At 36.7% G+C, this 21,336-nt stretch overlaps 1 protein-coding gene across 1 annotated transcript in view; it reads left to right on the top strand.

Annotated features, from left to right (window-relative positions):
• LOC115209478 (chitotriosidase-1) overlaps positions 1-21,336 on the top strand; it is a 77,365-nt gene that overhangs the window by 40,873 nt on the left and 15,156 nt on the right. Inside the window, exons 5-7 of the mRNA XM_036501087.1 lie at positions 4,604-4,728; positions 9,795-9,921; positions 16,734-16,940. Of these exons, the coding sequence (XP_036356980.1) occupies positions 4,604-4,728; positions 9,795-9,921; positions 16,734-16,940 (459 nt within the window). The remainder of the gene's footprint in view (positions 1-4,603; positions 4,729-9,794; positions 9,922-16,733; positions 16,941-21,336) is intronic.

The following is a 21,336-nucleotide window of genomic DNA, read 5'->3' as shown; positions in this document are numbered from 1 at the left end:
TGTATAATGAAGAATTGGATATACTTGGATGATGATTTCGAGTTCTAGCTAATGTCTCAACTGTCCTCGGCAAGTATTACCTTATGAGAAAAACGAACTCACCTTGAAATCCATGTTGGACTTCTTTCAAATTCCATCTGCCAAATCCACTCACAAGGTTTTGGTCGGCCCGAGGCTATAGTAGTAGACACCTGCCCAAAATGCTGAACCAAGTGCTTGGAAAGCAAACTTCTTACTACGCAGCCACTCCCGCGAGATTATTTTGTACTTATATAGAAAGAACTTGAAATAGTTTGGAAGATATATTCAAGGTAAAGAAACCTGTAAAAATGAATTGAAGATCGTTAGAGAACGCTGCAAAATTAAGGACACATTCGAAAAATAATATTTGAAACCATATTATACAACAATACTAACAACAGTAAGAGAAATAAAATCTCGGTGGAATTTTACAGAAATATAGAACGGTGAAAGTCTTAGAGAAGAATTGAAACGTAGGAAGGAAATAAAAGATAGACATGATATAATTCCTTTGAAAGTCTGGCTGCCGAGATTCCGGAAATAAAATCAAGAAGTTTTATACGATTTTTCTTATCTATGAACATTGCTATTTGGCCTTGTCTCTGAGCAAAGTTAAAATCTGTTCAACGAGCTAAAATTATAGTTTTGTCGTCGGCTATTAAAGATTGCTACTTAAGACTTTCGGGTTTGAAACTAGGAAGCTTTCTTTGCATCAAGATATCTTGTATTAAACATGGCTGATAAGATTATAAACAATGAATGTTCGGTGCAGCTTAGTTGGTAGTTACAAAAGTAGTGTAGTTGCTCGCACTTTACCGCTGAAAGGATTTCGCTTTGTTCGTAAGTTTAAGAGAACTGATTTCACTTCGAGGCAAAAACGCAGCTACCACCTACACAAACACAGAAACAAATGCGAACCCAGACACGCAAACATATAAAGACATGTATAGTAAGACTTATACACACGCACGCACTTGTATATATAGTGTTGCATGTTACAAAATTGGTCCTGACCGAGAAGACCTATGACATCCAGTATTATAAAAAGTTTCTAGGAGAAAATATTTATTTCCGATGAACATTCTAAAATCCCTTTAAGAAAATCAACAGAACATTTACTGATGAAGTAAATGTCTTAAGTATCATTTTAAGTATTTTGCTTAAAATAGTCAAATGTATTATAAAATTCGTTTTGACTAGGACTGAGCTTCCTGACGGCTTACTCGGTCAGTTTATATGTATGTACGCATGTATATATACATATATATATATATATATATATATATATATATATATATATATATGGCGGAGGTAAAGAATACGGACACCACCCGTTTTCGGCGTAACACTAACCACCGGGTATGCGTATTCTTTACTTTCGCCATATATATCTGCATATATATATATGCATATATATGTATATATATATGCATATATATGCTTATATGTATGCATATATATATGCTTATATATGCATATATATATATATATATGTATACTCTTTACTCTTTTACTTGTTTCAGTCATTTGACTGTGGCCATGCTGGAGCATGGACTTTGGAAGCCTAGTACTAATTCTATCGGTCTCTTTTGCCGAACCGCTAATTTACGGGAACATAAACACACCACCATCGGTTGTCAAGCGATGTTGGGGGGGGGGGGCAAACAGAGACACACAAACATATACACACACACACACACACACACACACACACACACCACACACACACACATATATATATATATATATATATATATACGACGGGGTTTCAGTTTCCGTCTACCAAATCCAATCACAAGGCTTTGGTCGGCCCGCGGCTATAGTAGAAAACACTGAACCATCTAGTTGGTAACCTAGCTACTTACCACACACCCGCTCCTATGCCTACATATATATAATATATATATATATATATATATATTATATATATATATATATATATATATATATATATATATATTTAATCCAAACGGAAACAAAAAAAACAACAACAATGGAACAATTACAGTATTATTATTAATAGGCGCTCAGGAAATGGAATATATATAATATATATATATTATATATATATATATGTATATATATATGCATATTATATTTATATATATGCATATATATATATGTACTTATATACATACATATATATATATATATATACACACATATTCCTGCGTCGTTGTGTCTTGAGAGTCTTTATGTAAATAACTGACGCACAGGTTCATTTCCATTTCTTCATCGTTGGTGAATTGTCTAAACAATTAACCAATCGATCGTTTTTTTAACGTGCAAATTAAACAATCGATGGCTTGTTAGCCAATGTCCTTTTGCCACTGTCCAATACCTTTTCAGCGATTATGTGACTTCCCCTCTCGCTCCAATGTTAGCTCTACGTCTGTCTGAGAAATAGAAAGCTTATATAATAATATATATATTCTATTTATAAGATATATATGTGTGTGTGTATATATATATATATATATATATATATATATATATATATATATATATATATATATATATATATATTCCTCTGTGTCTCTCTTCCCAAAAATTAAATAAAACATGACCAGCATGCTGCTCAAATCCTCAAAATCACTACAAATACCACACCTTACCATTACTGAGAATCTCTAATGCCAACCTCAATTTAGCAAAGATTGCTTCCCATTGACGGACATTTTTCTTTTGGACGAGAAAATATATGAGACTCATAAACATCTAACGCTCGAAAAATCTCAATTGCGACTCATGCTCCTACATCTGGGACGTTACTGCTACTACACACACAGTTATCATAGACTACATCGGGGAAAAAAATGTCTCTCTCTTTCCTAACACTTCTACAGTGACTTCTAATTCCAGAGAAGATTACTTTCGTGCTTCTTTCATGTGGTCATTCCCAACACGCGTCTTTCCTTCTCTCGTCTCTCATGTTGTTTCCAATCCATCCATCCATCACACCCAGCCCCGCGCTAACCATTACGCCCATTTGTTATTCTTCGAAATATCACTTTCAGCATTAACTGCATTCGATATCACCCATTATATGCATTGGCTACAGACACAATCTCTACCTTCAGACCAAAGGAATACCGTTTTTCGTTTTCTTTTTTCTCCCCGATGTATTGTTTTATAAATTTTGAGGGAGTGGTCTAATCAATTAAATCTTTACCTTTCACGAAAAGATGTAATTACTTTTCATCACCAGCGGAATTTGAACTCAGGATCTAAGGCGGAAGAAATGCCACTAACCATTTTGTCCGGCGTATTAACTATTCTGCCAGCTCGTTGCCTTATGAGATATTTAAATGCTTATTTTCAACTATAAACATCGTACGTACATGAAAATGTATGAGTGCGTGTGACAGAGAAAGAGAGAGATGGGAGGAAATAAGATGATAAAAAGGGAAAGAGAAAGCTAGTTTGGTACTTAAGAGAGTAATCTACAATGATAAGAAAATAGTGAGAGGAAAAGGAATAACAGAAAAGATAGGCGAGAAAAAAAAATGGGGAAGCAATTTATAATTTTGTGTCATTCAAAGTTTATAGTATTGAGAATTATATCGTCGTCTACGAATACTTGTGACGACATTAACTACAGGGTGACGAAAAACACGTCCTTGTATCATCAGTGTTAAACCAAGTCAAGTGAAAATATATCAAGTGGAACTATAATAGAATTAATAGTGAACGACAGATGACGTTCAGTCAAGCGTAAAATATAAAAGAACGGTTCCTTTTACTCAATTCTTTCGTTCAATTCTTTGTAATTTATTGAAAGTAGGGTGCGAAATGTGTCAAGTATTGATAAGGTATGAGTTACGTTCGGGGTGTTGCGGGCTGGAGTGGAGACGGCTTGGCAATTGTTTTGAGGTACTTAGAAAACAATACGTTTATCTTTGTGTATCTATGTGCATGTGTGTGTATTTATATGTATGTATGTATGTATGTATGTATGTATGTATGTATGTATGTATGTATGTATGTATGTGTGTACCATTGTATGGGAGCCTACATGCGTGTAGGACGGTGAATTGGCAGAATCATTTGAGTCAGACAAAATGTCTTGTGGTATTTAGTGCAACTGAGTTCAAATCCCGTCAATGTCAGCATTGCCTTTCACGATACAATAGGATTCAAACCCCTGTTCCACCATAACACTCCAACGTCAGGTTAAGTGACACACCAGTTAGAATAACCTACAGGTGCATTAATACTATCTATGTGTAATAGCTATATATTGCTACCAACACGCATGCGCACACACAATCACACATATTCATCGTCTACGAAACTTTAAGTCGAATGAAGCTGAGTCAAACTGTTATCAAATTGTGTGTGTGTGTGTGTGTGTGTGTGTGTGTGTGTGTGTGTGTGTAAGATAAATATTTTACGTGAACAATTCGCTATATGGTAGATAGATAGATAGATAGATAGATAGATAGATAGATAGATAGATAGATAGATAGATAGATAGATAGATAGATAGATAGATAGATAGATAGATAGATAGATAGATAAGTTATTTGTGCATACTAAAACAAAACAGATAACTGAAAGCTTACTTTTTTCTATCTTTTAGATTTTGCAAGACTCTTTCAGGCGGGAATCACAGCAAACTGGCAACGAGAAACTCATCCTTACCCTGGCTACTGCATCCGGATCTTATTATATCGGAAAAGCTTACGAAACTACAGAAATTGTCAAGTAAGAAAGCACTTTAGTTAAACTGTACAACTTCTCTCTGTTTTTAAGTTTATCTCTCATCAATTTTAGCTAAACTAAACCATTTACCGCCGTCATGATGTATGAGGCAATCAGACACATAAACATTCGAATCTTTCTTTAAATATTTCTTTCCACATCACACAAATATCTATCAGGCCTCAGTAAATCCTGTTGGAGAGTCAATTATCAGTTCAGTGTGGATCATTCTCTGTTTCTAATCTCGATGATGGAGTGTCTATGTGGTCGTTCGACTCGCTAGAAACAGCTTCTGACTTCCCTCTATTATCACACTTCATTCTTTAAATAGTTGGTAAGGTCACAAGCAATATTCTTTTCTACTCTAGGCACAAGGCCCGAAATTTGGGGGGAGGGAGCCAATCGATTAGATCGACTCCAGTACGCAACTGGTACTTAATTTGTCGACCCAGAAAGGCAAAGTCGACCTCGGCGGAATTTGAACTCAGAACGTAGCGGCAGACGAAATACCGCTAAGCATTTTGCCCGGCTTGCTAACGTTTCTTATTTCTTTATTGACCACAAGAGGCTAAACATAGAGGGGACAAACAAGGACAGACAAACGGATTAAGTCGATTAGATCGACTCCAGTGCGTAACTGGTATTTAATTTATCGACCCCGAAAGGATGAAAGGCAAAGTCGACATCGGTGGAATTTGAACTCAGAACGTAGCGGCAGGTGAAATACGGCTACGCATTTCGCCCAGCTTGCTAACGTTTCTTATTTCGTTATTGCCCACAAGGGGCTAAACATAGAGGGGACAAACAAGGACAGACAAAGGGATTAAGTCGATTACATCGACCCCAATGCGTAACTGGTATTTAATTTATCGACCCCGAAAGGATGAATGGCAAAGTCGACCACGGCGAAATTTGAACTCAGAACGTAACGGCAGACGAAATACGGCTACGCATTTCGCCCGGCGTGCTAACGTTTCTGCTAGCTCGCCGACTTAGGTTACAAACAATATTAGATACTTAATGAGATAGAATTTTCATGGCTGCCCTCGAGTCAAGGGACTGCTCGATTAGAGATGACCTAGGGTTAAATAACATTTTGAAAACTCGTTAATCATATAATGCTCACAGAAAACAGTGACCGAAAGGGTAAAAGAGCAGAGTAAATACATCATAGTACATACCTTTGTCCCTCTGCATTATGAGTTCAAATACCGTTAAAGTCTAGTTAGCTGTTAGCCAATGCAATAAATCAATATCTATAAAGCTGAAATGCGAAAAAATTGTTTGATTTCTTGGTTATTTGTCTCATTTTGGGATGGGAAACGGTTTAAGGGGCGGTAGATGGGTTCGTATTGGCGCCAAAATTTACACTGGGGGTAAAATGGGGTGGGCAATGGTGTGAGGAGGGTTGCAAGTCGCTCGGGGCTACCGTTTGGTTGCCATGGTGAGGAATATGGGAAAAATTGAGTTTTATGGGATAGACAGGTTACGCTGTTTGAATAACGGTGACTTTTCGTGTTCTTGCAGGGGCTAGAGGCGGTTATCTTTAATTGAGGGTGTAAAAATTTGGGAGATTTTGGAAAGAAGGGTAAAGAAGAGGGCAATAAAAAGAACCAGGCAAAGAAGACGAACAAAAGAAGAAAGGGAAAAGGTGACAACTCGCAGAAAACAACTCCACCACCAAAACCCGAGCGAAGCACGGGTCAAAATAACCAGTCCTTATTAATTTAGAATCTTAAGGTGGCGAGATGGCAGGATCATTAGCACACCGGATAAAATGTTTGGCGACATTTCTTCCAGCTTCACATTCTTGAGCTGAAATGTCACAGAGATCGACTTTGCCTTTCATCCTTTCAGGAAAGATAAAACCAGTTGAGCGCCTTGTACCAGAATTTGAAACTATTTATTTGGCACTTCGATAAATTGTGTCTAGTTATGTCTAATTATGTCCTTTATATTTTGTGTTCAAATCCTGGCGAGATCTGTTTGCTATTCATAAATCAGTGTTGACTAAGTATACACAAAATGCTGTTCCGTTGCTTAGCTCCTTTTTGACCTGGATCGAGCAAACCTATGGGGAACAGCGTCTCGGTTGTGACTAATCTATCTTATTTTCAAAGACAATGGATCTAGGATCACAATATCTATTGTGTGATCATAATATCTTAAGTGTGATTTGAGGGACATTTGGGTGTTACTTTTAGCAGGTCGAGCGACCACCAACCATCCATGCGAAATGTATTGCCATATCTCAAAGTCAGTCATTATTTGGACAGGTCAAATCTTAGTGCATCGGACAAGGTGCCTTTACGTTCAACAGTTAATTCTAGCCGAGATTAACTTTGCTTTTCATCCTTCCGAGGCCAATAAAATAAAGTACCAGTCAAGTATTGGAATCGATTGAATTGACTTCCCAGCTCCAAAACTTTCGTTTCGTGTGTGCCTCTAGTAGAAATTATCTGCCTGAAGATAATGGTAGTGACGTGCATTAAAGTACGTAGTTTTAACCCTGAACGTTCTAGATTTGTTTTTCCCCTCAGGAGTTAATAAAATAAGTTTCAAACGTGAACAGGCTTTGTTTCAATTGACTATACACTCCCCTTCCTTCTCCTCTACAAAAGTTAAATATATACTGATACAGTCTCAATGAATTGTGACGATATGTGATATGTTGCTGGTGTTAATGTTTAGCCAGCACCAGATTAGCCTTAATCTAAGATTAAGTAGACCAATAATCAAAGAAAAACAGATCTATGATCAAAGGCACTCTAGTCGTGACCATCCTATCATTTTCTTGAGCATACTGCATCCAGGAAACATTTTTCAATATGTATTTTCTAAGACACGAAGGTGTGATTTGAGAGAGATTTGGCTGTTATTAACAGCAGTTCGAGTGGGTAAGTAGAGGCTTCTACTTGACTCAACCCATGATACATTTTTATTATTATTATATAACCTGTAGGCGGCGGGTTGGCAGAATCGTTAGCATTTCGTCCATCTTTGCGATCTGAGTTCAAATTCCACCGAAGTCCACTTTGCTTTCATCCTTGTAGAGTTGATTAAACCAGTACAAAGGTTGATGTGGAGACTTCCCCTCCCTAAAACTTTCAGGTATTGGCCCTATAATACAAAACATTGTTATTTAGACTGGATATGAGTTCAAATTCCACCGAGGTCAACTTTGCCCTTCATCTTCTCGGGGTCGATAAAATAAGTACCAGTTGAACACTGGGATCGATGTAATCGATTCATCCTCTTCCCAAAACTACTGCCCTTGTGGCAAAATTTGAAACCATTATTTAGACTGGATCACAAAGTGTTTTGACTGTTGACACTATCCTAACGCCCGTGGTGCGATTCACTCTTCTGAACCTTCTATTCAGTCAACTGTGGAATTTAAAAATAAGGAAATTGATTGAGCAATTGATTTATTAAAATCACTTATAAAATCAAGTACCTTTTAATCAAAAGTAAGAGCAAGAAGTGAGATTTGTTGGTGCGTTTTGTGGAGAAGTAATATTGAATGTTTGAAGTTGCTAAGCTTATAGAAAAATGAAACAATATTAATTTCGTTTTTGCGTTTTGTTTTGCAAAATTCTTGAAGTGAAATCATGTGTTGAAATAAATATATGTTATTGTTTCATGAGAAGGACATATTGCCAATATAAACACACACACTGGTTCTATTTCACTTTTTAAAAATTATTGTTAGTCACCTAAAGGACTCTGACAAGACAACTGATTTATCATGCGATTAAGTAACCAATTGGTTAATTGGTTAATTGGTTAATTAGCTATCTAGTTGATTAACAATATGAAAAAGAAGTGAAATAGAACCAATACACGTGTTTTATTCGTCAAATGACTCCGTCAAAGAGTATTGATTACATTCTCGTCAACATAATTTCAATTATACTCTTGGGCTGAATTGATTCATGTCGATGTTAGCAATCGCTAAAAAGACTCTCAAACTTTTTGTTCAAGACTTAGCCTTCAGTTATAATCCTAGTAGACATTATAGCAGCCAGTTCCAACCAATGGGATTTTGCAGTATAATTCTGAAAATGCCAAACCTTACTTTTAAAATATTTGATAAAATCTAAAATATTAACAAATAAGACAGGCTACAACACAATATATATCAAAAATAAAAGAAAAAGAATAGCTCCCCAAGGAAACTATCGTAAGTTATGTATTAAATTTTTAGAAAATTGTATTATATTTGCAGCACAACTGTCAGTAACTAAGTTGCAAATGTGTGACGAAAAGTTTTACGCTTCAAGAAATACATTTAAAGCGAATTTAACAGTATTTGTGTGTTGATAAATGACTTGAATCGTTCTTCCATGATAGAGTTGCTTCATTTACAACACACTATTTCAGGTCAAGTCACTTACAAGACAAATACAGCTCCAGAACTTCGAAAGCTCTATCCGGGTTACAAAATTCCTGAAAAGCATTGTTAAATGTATTTTCTTTAAATATTTAAAATGGATCGCAGAGAACTATAGATTTTTAAAAATTAGCCATAATGCTAAAAAGTTAAGAAACGCTGCTTTATAAGAATATTGAATTGACCTCAGAACATCTATCCTCGTTTATCGCTGATTCACTCATCACTGATCCGAGATAACACTGTACGCTCAATTGTGAACCACGTTACAATTATCACGAATTGATATGTGATAACACTATCGATAGTCAATTAAAAAATCCTCTTGGACCGCAACAGCGCACCCCAGCGATCATCCGCAATGCTCAGGACAACTTGGGGTCTCAGAACGAAACCTATATTTTCCCCATCTGTTCTATTATTTATTTATCACTGATCCATTTAACATGGTATTTAAAAAAACACCCATAATAAACGAGGATGGCTGTACTTAAATGGTACTTTACTTTAACGAGCCCGGAGGGATGAAAGAATTTGCATTTAGAAAGTAAAAGAACGAACTAAATGACGCAAACATTTCGTCCGAGATTCTAACGATTCTGGTTGTCCACCGCTGTGATTATATTTAATAATCAGATTCTCTAAGACTGACATTTATCATTGTCTTTCTTTCTAGATATATTGACTACATGCTCTTGATGACCTACAACTATCACGGTTTGTGGGAGAAACAAACGGGACACCATAGCCCTCTGTACGGTTCGGCCTCAGATCCTCCAGGTGAACAATCACAACTGAATCAGGTAAGACGATTTATATTATTATAGTGTGTATTAACACATATAGAAACATATGAAATGTCTGTAACGCACTCGGTTAGCGCGTTAGTCCGTTGACCAAAAGGTTGAAGGTTCATACCCTCTCAGGTGTGTATCACTGATTTTTCTGTATAGACGCAGTATAACCGAATGCTTAAGACGCTTGCTTCTCAACCACGAAGTCCATCATTCGATCCCACTACCTGGCAATTTCGTACCAAATGACATCTTCAATAGTCTCGGATTGACCGATTTCTTGTAAGTAAAACTGAGTTAACAGAAACTGTATAGAAGCTAGTAGGAGAGATTGCACTTGTATTTCAGAAGTACAGCTCTGTTATAGAGCGCGTCACGCTGGTCCTGCCTCAGAATTTTGTTATGGGTACACGTGTCTGAGGAAAAGGCGGCGAGCTGGCCGAAGCGTTAGCACGCCGGGCGAAATGCTTTGCGGTATTTCGTCTGCTGTTATGTTGAGTTCAAATTCCGCCGAGGTCGACTTGCCTTTCATCCTTTTGTGGTCGATAAATCAAGCACCAGTTACGCACTGGGATCGATGTAATCGACTTAATACCTATGTATGTCCTTGTTTGTCCCCTCTATGTTTAGCCCCTTGTCGGTAATAAAGAAATAGGTACACGTGTCTGAGGAAACGCTCAGTCATTTATACCCTAATTAAATGAGCAGCTAATTCTCTTGAACAGTTGTATCTTCGTTGTCGAAACCGAGAACCAGCCATCAATTAGTGTTTATTTACCTTTGATAGGGTACCTTTTATAAGGTGGCAGTTTGTGATTTAAGGAAGATTTTTCTGCACTTTCGGTCGATCACTTAGAAGCGCTTTCACTGGCTCAAATGCGAATAAATTTATATGCAACAGAAGAGACGCGAATTCTAACGTACCGAGACGTTCTACCAAGATATAACAGCCAAATATTTTTCAACTTACAACCTACTATACTGAATACATTAAAAACACATTTTGGTAATATGTGTTTGGTAATATAGTCTTAGATATACTGTGCCAAAAAACAGATGTGATGGTCATGGATGAAACTCCCTAAATTTTAGATCTGCTCGATCAGAATTTATCTTGGGGCTATACAACAACAACCACAACGTGATGGGCAGACTTATGACTCATTCGGTCGCTCGAGTCCTACTTCAGGCGTTGTTTTTATTTAACTGTACTTAGTGTAAGTCAACAAGTAAAACTCATTTTTAGAGAAGTTTATTGTTTTATTTTATATTGTATTTTGAGTCGATAGTTAGATGTTTCCGTCAAACCAAGCAATTATTCGTTGACGAGGTGACAAATGAATGTCCAGAACTGGGTACAAAATACTTTGTTCTCACAAAGAACCTTTTTCGAAGAATCTTTCTTTTTCTTTTTTCTTTTTGTCGGTGTTTCATTGTTTGTTAGCTTACGTCAGCGAAAGATATAAATTTACATACACACACGTACCAATAGATGTGTGTATTGAAGACGAGATTCAGTTTAGGTGTACCATATTCCCCTTTCAAGTTATTGGTCAATCTCAGGTTATAGTAGAATATACTTGCCTGAGGTGATACGCAGCGGAACCAAACTCGAAGCATGCGATTACGAAGCAAACTTCTTAACCACATACCTAAAACTATCGAAATACTCATCAGTTGTATAGTTTTCTCACTGTTTTGTTTTACTGCGCTAGACTATTTTCGTTACCAATATTTGTCTCCTTCAAGGTGGCAAGCTGAAAGAATCATTAGCACGCCGGACAAAATGCTTAGCGACATTTCGTCCGTTTTTACTTTCCGAGTTCAAATTCCACCGAAGACGGCTTCACCTTTCATCCATTCGGAGTCAGTAAAATAAGTACCAGTCGAGTACGGGGGTCGATGTAATTGACTTAACCCCACCCCATCCTTAGAAATTGCTGGCCAAGTGCCAAAATTTGAAACCCGTGTTTGTCTCCAGTTAAGCGAAATTGGTCATTGATGGTTGAATGCATTTGCTGCTCCAAAATCACCAATAAAATACGAACTAACGACACTTCGCTCTATAAGCCGTCACTTCACCGACTTGAATATTTCTAAATTTCAAATCAATTAACATCAAATAATTTACTTTGTTTTCAAGTTAAGTCTGAGGGTAGAGAAAGAGTTTTAAAATAGTTGCATTGTTAATGTTTTCTCTCATGGAAGAAAACACTAAAGATGTTTCTACAGGAAGTCTTGTTTTCAGTTTTTTTCCAGCCAATGAAGTATTAGTCAAATCTATTATGCTTTGTTCTGCTTTGTGAAGCAAGCCAAGTGGACTGAGTCGATGATATTAATGCCATAACCGTAGATATATAGAATACAACATCGAGGGTATGATACGAACTTCCGATCCTTTAGTTACTCTTCTATACCCTCACAACAAGGTTATCTAATGGCTACTGATATGAACCAAAAAAAAAAAAGGCGATGGGTTAGCAGAAAAATTAGATTACTCGAATACTTTCACGAGTCTTTATTTTCTTCATACTTTATTTTCATAGTTCCGGTTCAATGAAATAAACACTTGGCATTCGATTAAATATACTAACCTCATCAAGAGATCGGTGGCTTCTTGCCAGTATATGAAATTATTATGAAGAGAATATAAGACTGTTTAGATTTCTGATGTGGCCCTGTAAATTTAAGACAGCAACGCCTCTTGATCCAGTATGAAAGGTGTTTCTTCTGCCTCCAATTTAAAAGCCATTATAGTGCTTACACCGAACGCTTCAATCGTGTGAAGAAAACCACGATTTGTTACACTATTTTAATCATAAATACAATATTAGTCTTCATCTTACAGAATTATAGAATCATGATGATGTCCCCCCACCAACCCTACCCCCAACTACTTTACACTTATTCGTTAATAATTGCCATTAAAATGGTTTTATGATTTGCTATTTTAAATCTTTCAACTTAGTTAAATCGTTAAATATTTATAACTGCTAATGTTCGCAACCATCGTACTCGCAGCAAAAAGAGAAAAAATGAAATGTTTCTAAGTGTTTTGACAATTAATGAGATTTGACACTTGCTCGCCATTAGTGCGGCAGCTTCGTTATTCACTGTCAAAGAGGAACTCTGCAAAGTTTTGCAGAAACTTCGTTTCAAAATGTTTTATTTTATTTTTAGCAATTTTTTCTTTCTTTCTTTTTTTTTGGGAGAAAGCTAAATTAGCTTCAAAGTAACCATTCTGACGTTCTGGCTATCTACTTGTGACAGCGACAACATTCCTTACATTAAATAGGCATGTCAGGAATTAGACAATAGTGGTGATTAAGCATCGTCCGTGCGAACTGAATGTCATCTTAAGTTTCGTCTGTGTGAATAGAATGTCTTAAGTTTCTTAAGTTTCATGGTTCACGATTCATAAAATCTTAGCGATACTGGATAAATTCTCAGCTGAAACTGCTCTCTGCACCTCAGTAATTCACATAGTAAAGAGTATTGTCAGTCTTCCAAAATTTACGACGTCCTTAAATCATATATGCCTTATCTTCTTATCTTGGTGTGTATATGTGAGTACATATGTATGTGTACTTATTCTGTTCAGTTTAATACCGAAATTTCACCAAAATTGTTAAATCATAATAAAAGAAACATTCATTACTTGTGTAAACTATAGATAAAATGCAGTTGATTTTGTTGTTGTTCTCATAGATCTACTCAATTAGATCTATGATCAAAGTCTTCCTATCCATGACCACCATTCTATATTGTTGTCAGGAATAGTATGCTTGGAGCAACCTTATTCGAAGTGTCCTTCTCATTTTTAAGATTGTTAGAGGTGAACCAAAGGAATTTCACTGTTGTTTCTAGCAAGTCGAGAGCTACATAGGGAATTGCTCGTCTGATGATTCAACTGAAAGTAGCGTTGTGTTGTTAGTGACTGATTTATAGGTCAAGCTGAGATGAAGACCTGATCTCAACATTGTCAGTAAACAAAACACTCATTAAATTTACAGTACTCCCGCTGTTTACGCTGGCTATCTAATGGTATTTATTCAAAACAAGTGTTCTGGACCATCGAGAATTAAGCATCTCACTCAAAGGCTCAACATTGTGACAATGACGGTGTTGGGATCAGTTGATCTCTCAGTTGTTTGTCCGAGATCTTACCGATACAGCCATTTGCAGGGGATTGAATATACAACCCTTAGCTGTAGAGAACTGAATATACAACCCTTAGCTGTTTATTATTTAACTTCTGACAAAGATGCAAGTTTCAGTTATTCCCAATTGTTTCAATCATTGGCCTGCAGCCATACTGAAACACCGCCTTGAAGGGTTTTAGTCAAACGAATCGACCCTAGTACTTATGTTGTTTTTTTTTCTTTTATCTTTTTCAAGTCTGGTACATGTTCAATCGGTCTCTTACGCCGAACGACTAAGTTACGGGACGTAACCAAACCAGCGCCGTTCGTCAAACAGTGATGGGGACGAACGAAAACATACACATACACGCACAGGCGCGCATATATATATATATATATATATATATATATATATATATATATATACTAAGCAATAAAGGGTTTAGCAACGAATTGCCTTACCACATACCGAATTTAGAAATAGCAGTCAAAGAGTTATAGCTATTTCTTCTACTAAAAAGGGATATATATATATATATATATATATATATATATATATATATACATACGACGGGCTTCTTTCAGTTTCTGCTTGATAAATTCACTCACAAAGTTTTGTTCAACTTGATCAAAGTGGTAAGCAATGGGACTGAACCTGGATCCATGTGGCTGGGAAGCAATCTTCTAACCACACGGCTACACAAGACGAAAATGTGATGCTGCGTCATCCATGTCTTTTCAAAAAGAATTATTACCATAAATCACATAAAATAGTAAAATTAATTCATATTGGTATAAGGAAAAAGAAGATCGGAACATAGACTCAGTTCACAGGTTGCACACTTTCTCTCTACTTCTAAACTGAGACATAACTGCATAGTGGACAGTAGAAAGCAGACGGCTATCACTTGACAATGCGGTTTCTCATCTTACTAATTTTCCTTCTTTAACCCTTCTGATACCAACCCGGCTAAAGCCGCCTCTGGCTCTGCAGTACAAATGTCTTGTTTTCAAAAGTTCTGAATTAAAATCTTCCGCCAAACCTTAGTCACAATTTGTTCTTAACGCTAGCTTAATGATAACTAAGTGTTATATTTAAAATTAATTGAAAGAAACACAGAGCATAATTCTAATCCATATTAGTAATAACTGAATTGTTTTTTGTTTTTTTTCAAGTAAACTAACAGAAATATAGTAACAAAAGAGTTAAATTACTAAAGCTGTTTTTGAAAGATATGAATGTCACCTCCTCTCTCTCTCTCTCTCTCTCTCTCTCTCTCTCTCTCTCCTCCTCCTCTCTCGCCTCTCTCGCTTCTCTCTCATCTGTCTTCGCTTTCGTTTCTCTCTTTCTCACGCTCTCTCCCTCTTTCTCTTCTCTCTCTTCTCTCTCTCTCTCTCTCTCTCTTTCGTTTCCCTTTTCTCTCTCTTCCCTCTTCTCTTTTCTCTATATCCCTTTTCCTGTCTCTCTGTCTCTCTCTCTCACTCACTCACTCACTCCCTGACCTTGGGTCCCTGTCCTTTCTTCCGATATATTTTCTGTCTCTTTTTCTCCCTTCTCTCTCCTATCTATCTATCAATCAATCTATCTATCTATTTATCTATATATCTAGAAAAGCTCTACACTTGTATTTGTCCCCTCTGTGTCCAGCCCTGTGTGGCCAATAAAGAAAGTTATCTTTCTATCTATCTAATTTTCTGCCTGTCTGTCTGTCATTCCCCTTTCAGCAAATATTTTACGTCAGTACCAACGTGCAATATTAGCTAAAACTGGCTTATTGCATCGTAATGACCAGTCGTTACAATACAATGATTGATTTTCGAACAGCAACAGCTGTTACAATCAACTTTGCGCATCTATTTTGCAGATGTCCAGAGACGCTACTTGGTGCCAATCAGACCGTAGATACAGTTACCTTCCGTACAGCCGCCGTTGTAGTTGTTGTTCGTAAAACCTTTCATGTGTTGCTTATAATTACGAAAGTAAGATAATAGAAATACAATTCGCAGTATTAAGTTGCTTACTGTGTATACGAGCCAACGACAGCACATCTTGATGTCGCTTGACATGCTAAAAGTAGCAGGCAACTATCCCTCAAATCATTCACACATTGGGTAATGTAGACCGGGATGCTTGAAAAATATGAGATAGCTTAAATGAGCATGTTTGATCAGTATTGAGCTAAGGAATATTAATAACTTTGCGTGAGTGGATGAGGAAAGAAAATATATTCCTTCTTCACATTTCAAGTTTTGAGCCAATGTAGGAAACCAATATTGGTAAACACATCCTTGGGTTCCTTGTATGCCACCTCTGTGATTTCCTGGTTTAAATGCATTCCAGTTAAGCTGGATTGGAATTTTTTATATTAAGGTTTACTAATTCAGCATTTTAAAAATATGCCTTTCGGAATGGCACCCAACTCAACTACCCTTGTAATTAATATTATTCTATACGCTATAAAATTCATTTTATTCTATGGTAATAGCTGATGGAGAAAAATAGGTTTCGGTTGAGCCTTTCTCTGTAAGTTTAATACGGAAAAATTCGGTTGGAATCAGCGACATCGTCTACGTTCCGAATTTAACATATTCCCGGCGGACTTTATAGAAACGATGGTAACTTTATTTTTCAGTATATAGTCAATTCAATTCTATCATTTATTTTTCTCTTCTTTCCAGGTTTGGTCCATAAATTTTTGGCTCAGGCAGGGCATGCCACGTGACCGTTTGATTGTAGGTATTGCTACGTATGGTATGAGTTTTACTCTAGCTAATCCAGCAGTGAATGGCATACGCGCCCCAGCAGTAAGATCAAACGTATCTGCAGATAGAGGAGGACGACCAGGCCCTCAAACAAACGAAGCTGGTATACTGTCATTCTATGAGGTAAGTAGCAAGGAGAAAAACAACACTTAACAACACTTCGTCTAACAGCTAATTTATACATATTTACGCGCATACTCATGCGAGCGCGCACACATATACACAGACACATGTACACAGACATAATTATTTACACTTAAATATATTTTTCTAAATCAATTCACAGGTACATATGTGTATATATATATATGTATATATATATATGTATATATATATATATATATATATATATATATATATATATATATTATTATTATTATTATTATTATTATTATTATTATTATTATTATATGTAGAAAAATACAAACTGGGACGTATCGTCTTCTAAATGTTTTACGTTCTTGTCCCAGTTTGTATTTTCTACATATAATAATAATATATATATATATATATCTATATATATATATATATATATATATATATATATATATATATATATATATATATATTATATATATATATATATATATATATATATGTATGTATGTATGTATATGTATATGTATATGATTTTGATTTTGATTTGATTTTTCCAGTTTCAGCTAATGAGCTGTGGCCATGCTGGGGCACCGCCATTATATATATATATATATAGTTTTTTTTTTAGAAAAGCATAAACCTGGAGAAGAAGCACACTCTAAGCAAACAGTAGAGCAGTCTATATTTAGTACTGGTGAATGCCGGTTTATAGGGTTACCCTGGGTTTCTCGCCATAAATGGTACTTTTATGGCGGGAAACCCAGGATAACCCTATAAACCGGCCTTCACCAGTAATAAATAAATATATATATATATATGTCAACTCGTAACCGTGTGAGTCTAAGCAACTCAAGTGTTCCAAGAGTCCAAGAAGTTCCTGTGCGTGAATTTGTTTTGAGTGGATAACGCGTTGCATAGCACTGACTCTACCTTTCAGTGCAACCAGCTATATAACACCAGTGGCTAAGGGGTGATTCCACATTCCTCAAAACCGAAAATTCCTGTACTGGGACTCCAGTAACGGATGCAAAGTCATGCCCAGGTCATGTGCGTCTGTAAATACACACACACACAGACATATATATATATATATATGTATATATATATGTTTCTTTTCTGTGTATCTTTCTGTTGAAGAGCGTAGGCTCGAAACATAAAAGACTTGTTTTATTCATATTCCTGAGCGCCATACTAATACAATTGTTTGTTTGTACTCCACCTGCCTTCGTCTTTTGTTAATTTTCATAAAGCTTCCCGTTATATATATATATATATATATAATATATATATATATATATATATTATATATATATATATATATATATAATATATATATATATATATATATATATATACATACTTATGTATGTGGAGATGCGTGGCTAAGTAAAGGTGTTGTACTCATAACTGCAAGGTTGTGGTTTCAATTTCTGGACCGGGCAATGAGTTACGTTCTTGAGGAAAACACATCATTTCACGTTGCTCTGGTCTACTCAACTGGCAAAAGTGGGTGATTCTTTATTTTTTGATATACCTACACATATACACATACATACATACATACATACATACATACATACATACATACATACATACATACATACATACATACATTGATGGATGTTTCTCTGTTGGTTTTCAATCAGCTGACTTACCTGCTTCTTAACTTCCGGTGTGTCAGTGTAACACAGTATGTACCTTTTGAGTTACCAGGACATCACATACGACAGGGTCGTGTAATAATTCGCGTCTCCATAATCTCACTCACGCATTCGTCCAAGATGCTATGTTACTACATAGAAATAGAACTCGCAATTTCATGATTACAAGGCGTATTTCGGAGTCATTCGAATATACATATGCAAATACATACATACATACATATATATATATTATCTCTCTCTCTCTCTCTCTCTCTCTCTCTCTATATATATATATAATATATATATATATTATATATATATATATATATATATATATATATATATATACGTATATGTACATAAATGTGTGCGTGTGTATGTATGTGTGTGTGTCACAGATATTGGTCATAGCTTCAACTAATTTCTAATTAGTAGTAGAACGCGCCCAATGAATAACTGTCTCAGTTAGATGAATTGAAATAATGTTGCTTGTGATGTTCCTGTGCGTCTAGTCACACACACGCACGCATTCTCACATACGCAAGCACGTAAAGCGCGCGCGTGCGCAAGTACACATGCACACAAATGAATGTATTTATGTGTACGTATGGACGCAATCAAAAAGCTTACGGCATGCATCACTATAAGTTCACTGATATGGATAAAATTTGAAATTAGACGGACGGACGGTGGAGGGAGGAAACCTTGACAACAACAAAAAACGACACCGGGAAAAAACACAACAGCAGCAACAAACAACATAATAATAATAATGAGGATGATGATTTCATTTATTTGCCACCAGGGCGAAGGAGGAGGGGGACAATACAAAGAAGGCATAAAATGTGGGGGTTTACATATAATAAAAGGATAAAATAATTGAATAAGTACCAAAAAATTGTAAGTATACACGGTATACAATGAAAAGGAAAGGAAATATACATAGTATACAAAGATTTAAAGGGAATAAAGGAGTGGGGATAGAGATGTAGCCCTCCTGATACAAGATGACCTCTATGGATAATCGAGGAACCCCACTGTCCGAGATTTCCCTGAACGCCAAGTACGAGTGCTCTCTCCGACTTACAGGTCTACACTTAGAGGGGCACCATCTACTCTTGCTATTTTTGCAACTTTCATCCGCCTTTCAGTAAACTCACTCAGTGACAGCACTTCCCTCTCCACTCTCAATTTCTTTTTCAAGTGAGACTTGAAGAAGTCAGACCAAAGAGGACTGTATCTGTCGCCTTGTCCACCAAACAAATTTTTTCCCCACAGCTACCAGGCGAAGGAAAACTGCCTTGCCTGTCCGATCGAAGGAGGGCGCGGCGGAGCAATCATCACTACAGACTCGACCGATAGACGGATCCGTCCCACTCGTGGATGCAGCAGCTCGACATAACCCCACAAGTCAGCAATGCCCGGACACTGAAAGAGTGTGTACAGATCAGTTTCGTCACTCCGCGCACACCTCGGACAAGCCCGTCTGACGCCACATCCGTGCCTGTAAAGTTCATCTCGAACCGGTAGCACCCCCACCCCGGTAGTACTACCAGGCCAAGAACATCTGGAAATTATAATAGTAATAAATGCAATCGTAGTATTAACAAAATAAGTAATACGGAATACCAGTATCAAGAACTCCAAGAACAATATCGAGAAGGAAATCAGGGATGTCTGCAAACAATATTAACTATAACATCAACAACAATAAGAAGAATAAGCTACATTGTTACCAACAGCAACAAGAACGACAGCAGCGATAACAACAATAACACTTTGTCATAAAGCAACAAACAAATACTATAGCTCTGATAGCAGCCACAACAACAGCCGTTCAAGAATTTGGACCTGGAGATCTCCATCTCCAGCGACTTCGAGGGCCACCTCCCAGTGGTGTCGGGCGTCAACGAAGAGCCCCCGACTACAACAAGACGACCAAAGTTTCCCCCCACCCAAGGTCTGGGGTCTCCCGCCCCTAAGCCCTAGACCATCACCTAAATACCCTTACCCGTCTTGTTGCTTAACAACAACAACAACAGCAACAACAGCAACAACTATAACAACACTAGTCTAAAACAACGACAGTCACAATAAGCACTATATTGACGTCAGTAACAACAGAACCAATAATCAACAATATACAACAAGCAGAACAGCCAGTGGTTCGGCCCTTACCGATCCTGTTCTAAGCTCAAATACAATTCACCATTACTACTACTGCTGCTGCTGCTGCGGCCTCTGCCCCTTGGATGTGGCTGACCTCGTGCGTCTTCCCCCCACTCAGGCACTCCCGCTTACTCGTCTCTCTTCTCCACCATATTACGTCTATATTGTATCCCCAGATTCTCCAATATATCCCCTACATCCAGTCCTTCCTTCTAAGAACATCGACCCCTTGGAATTCTATTTCCTGCAGCTGCTGACTTACAAAAGTTAACCATGTCGATTTTAACCAGCCCTGGAGGTTAAAATTGACGTCAGTGATAGCTCTTTTTCTCAAGACCAAACCGAAATGATACTTTTTTTGTTAATGACCAACAGTGATAAACACAAATTTCACTGCAATAACACCAACTACAACAATAACAAAAACCAATACAACACCAGCAGGAAGTGACAATGTAGACAGCATGTCCTGAAACACACATAACAGTTACAGATAGTTGATAATAGATGCTAATTTAAATTGCAGATGGTTTAACTTCTTCGATAGCATTAGAAGTAGTGTTATTACCACTGGTATTATTAATGTCTTAATACGATATACATTAATC

The sequence above is a fragment of the Octopus sinensis genome, linkage group LG3, assembly GCF_006345805.1.
Source record: "Octopus sinensis linkage group LG3, ASM634580v1, whole genome shotgun sequence".
Lineage (NCBI taxonomy): Eukaryota > Metazoa > Mollusca > Cephalopoda > Octopoda > Octopodidae > Octopus > Octopus sinensis.
The sequence above is the reverse complement of the archived record's forward strand: the minus strand, read 5'-3'. Positions and strand labels throughout refer to the sequence as shown.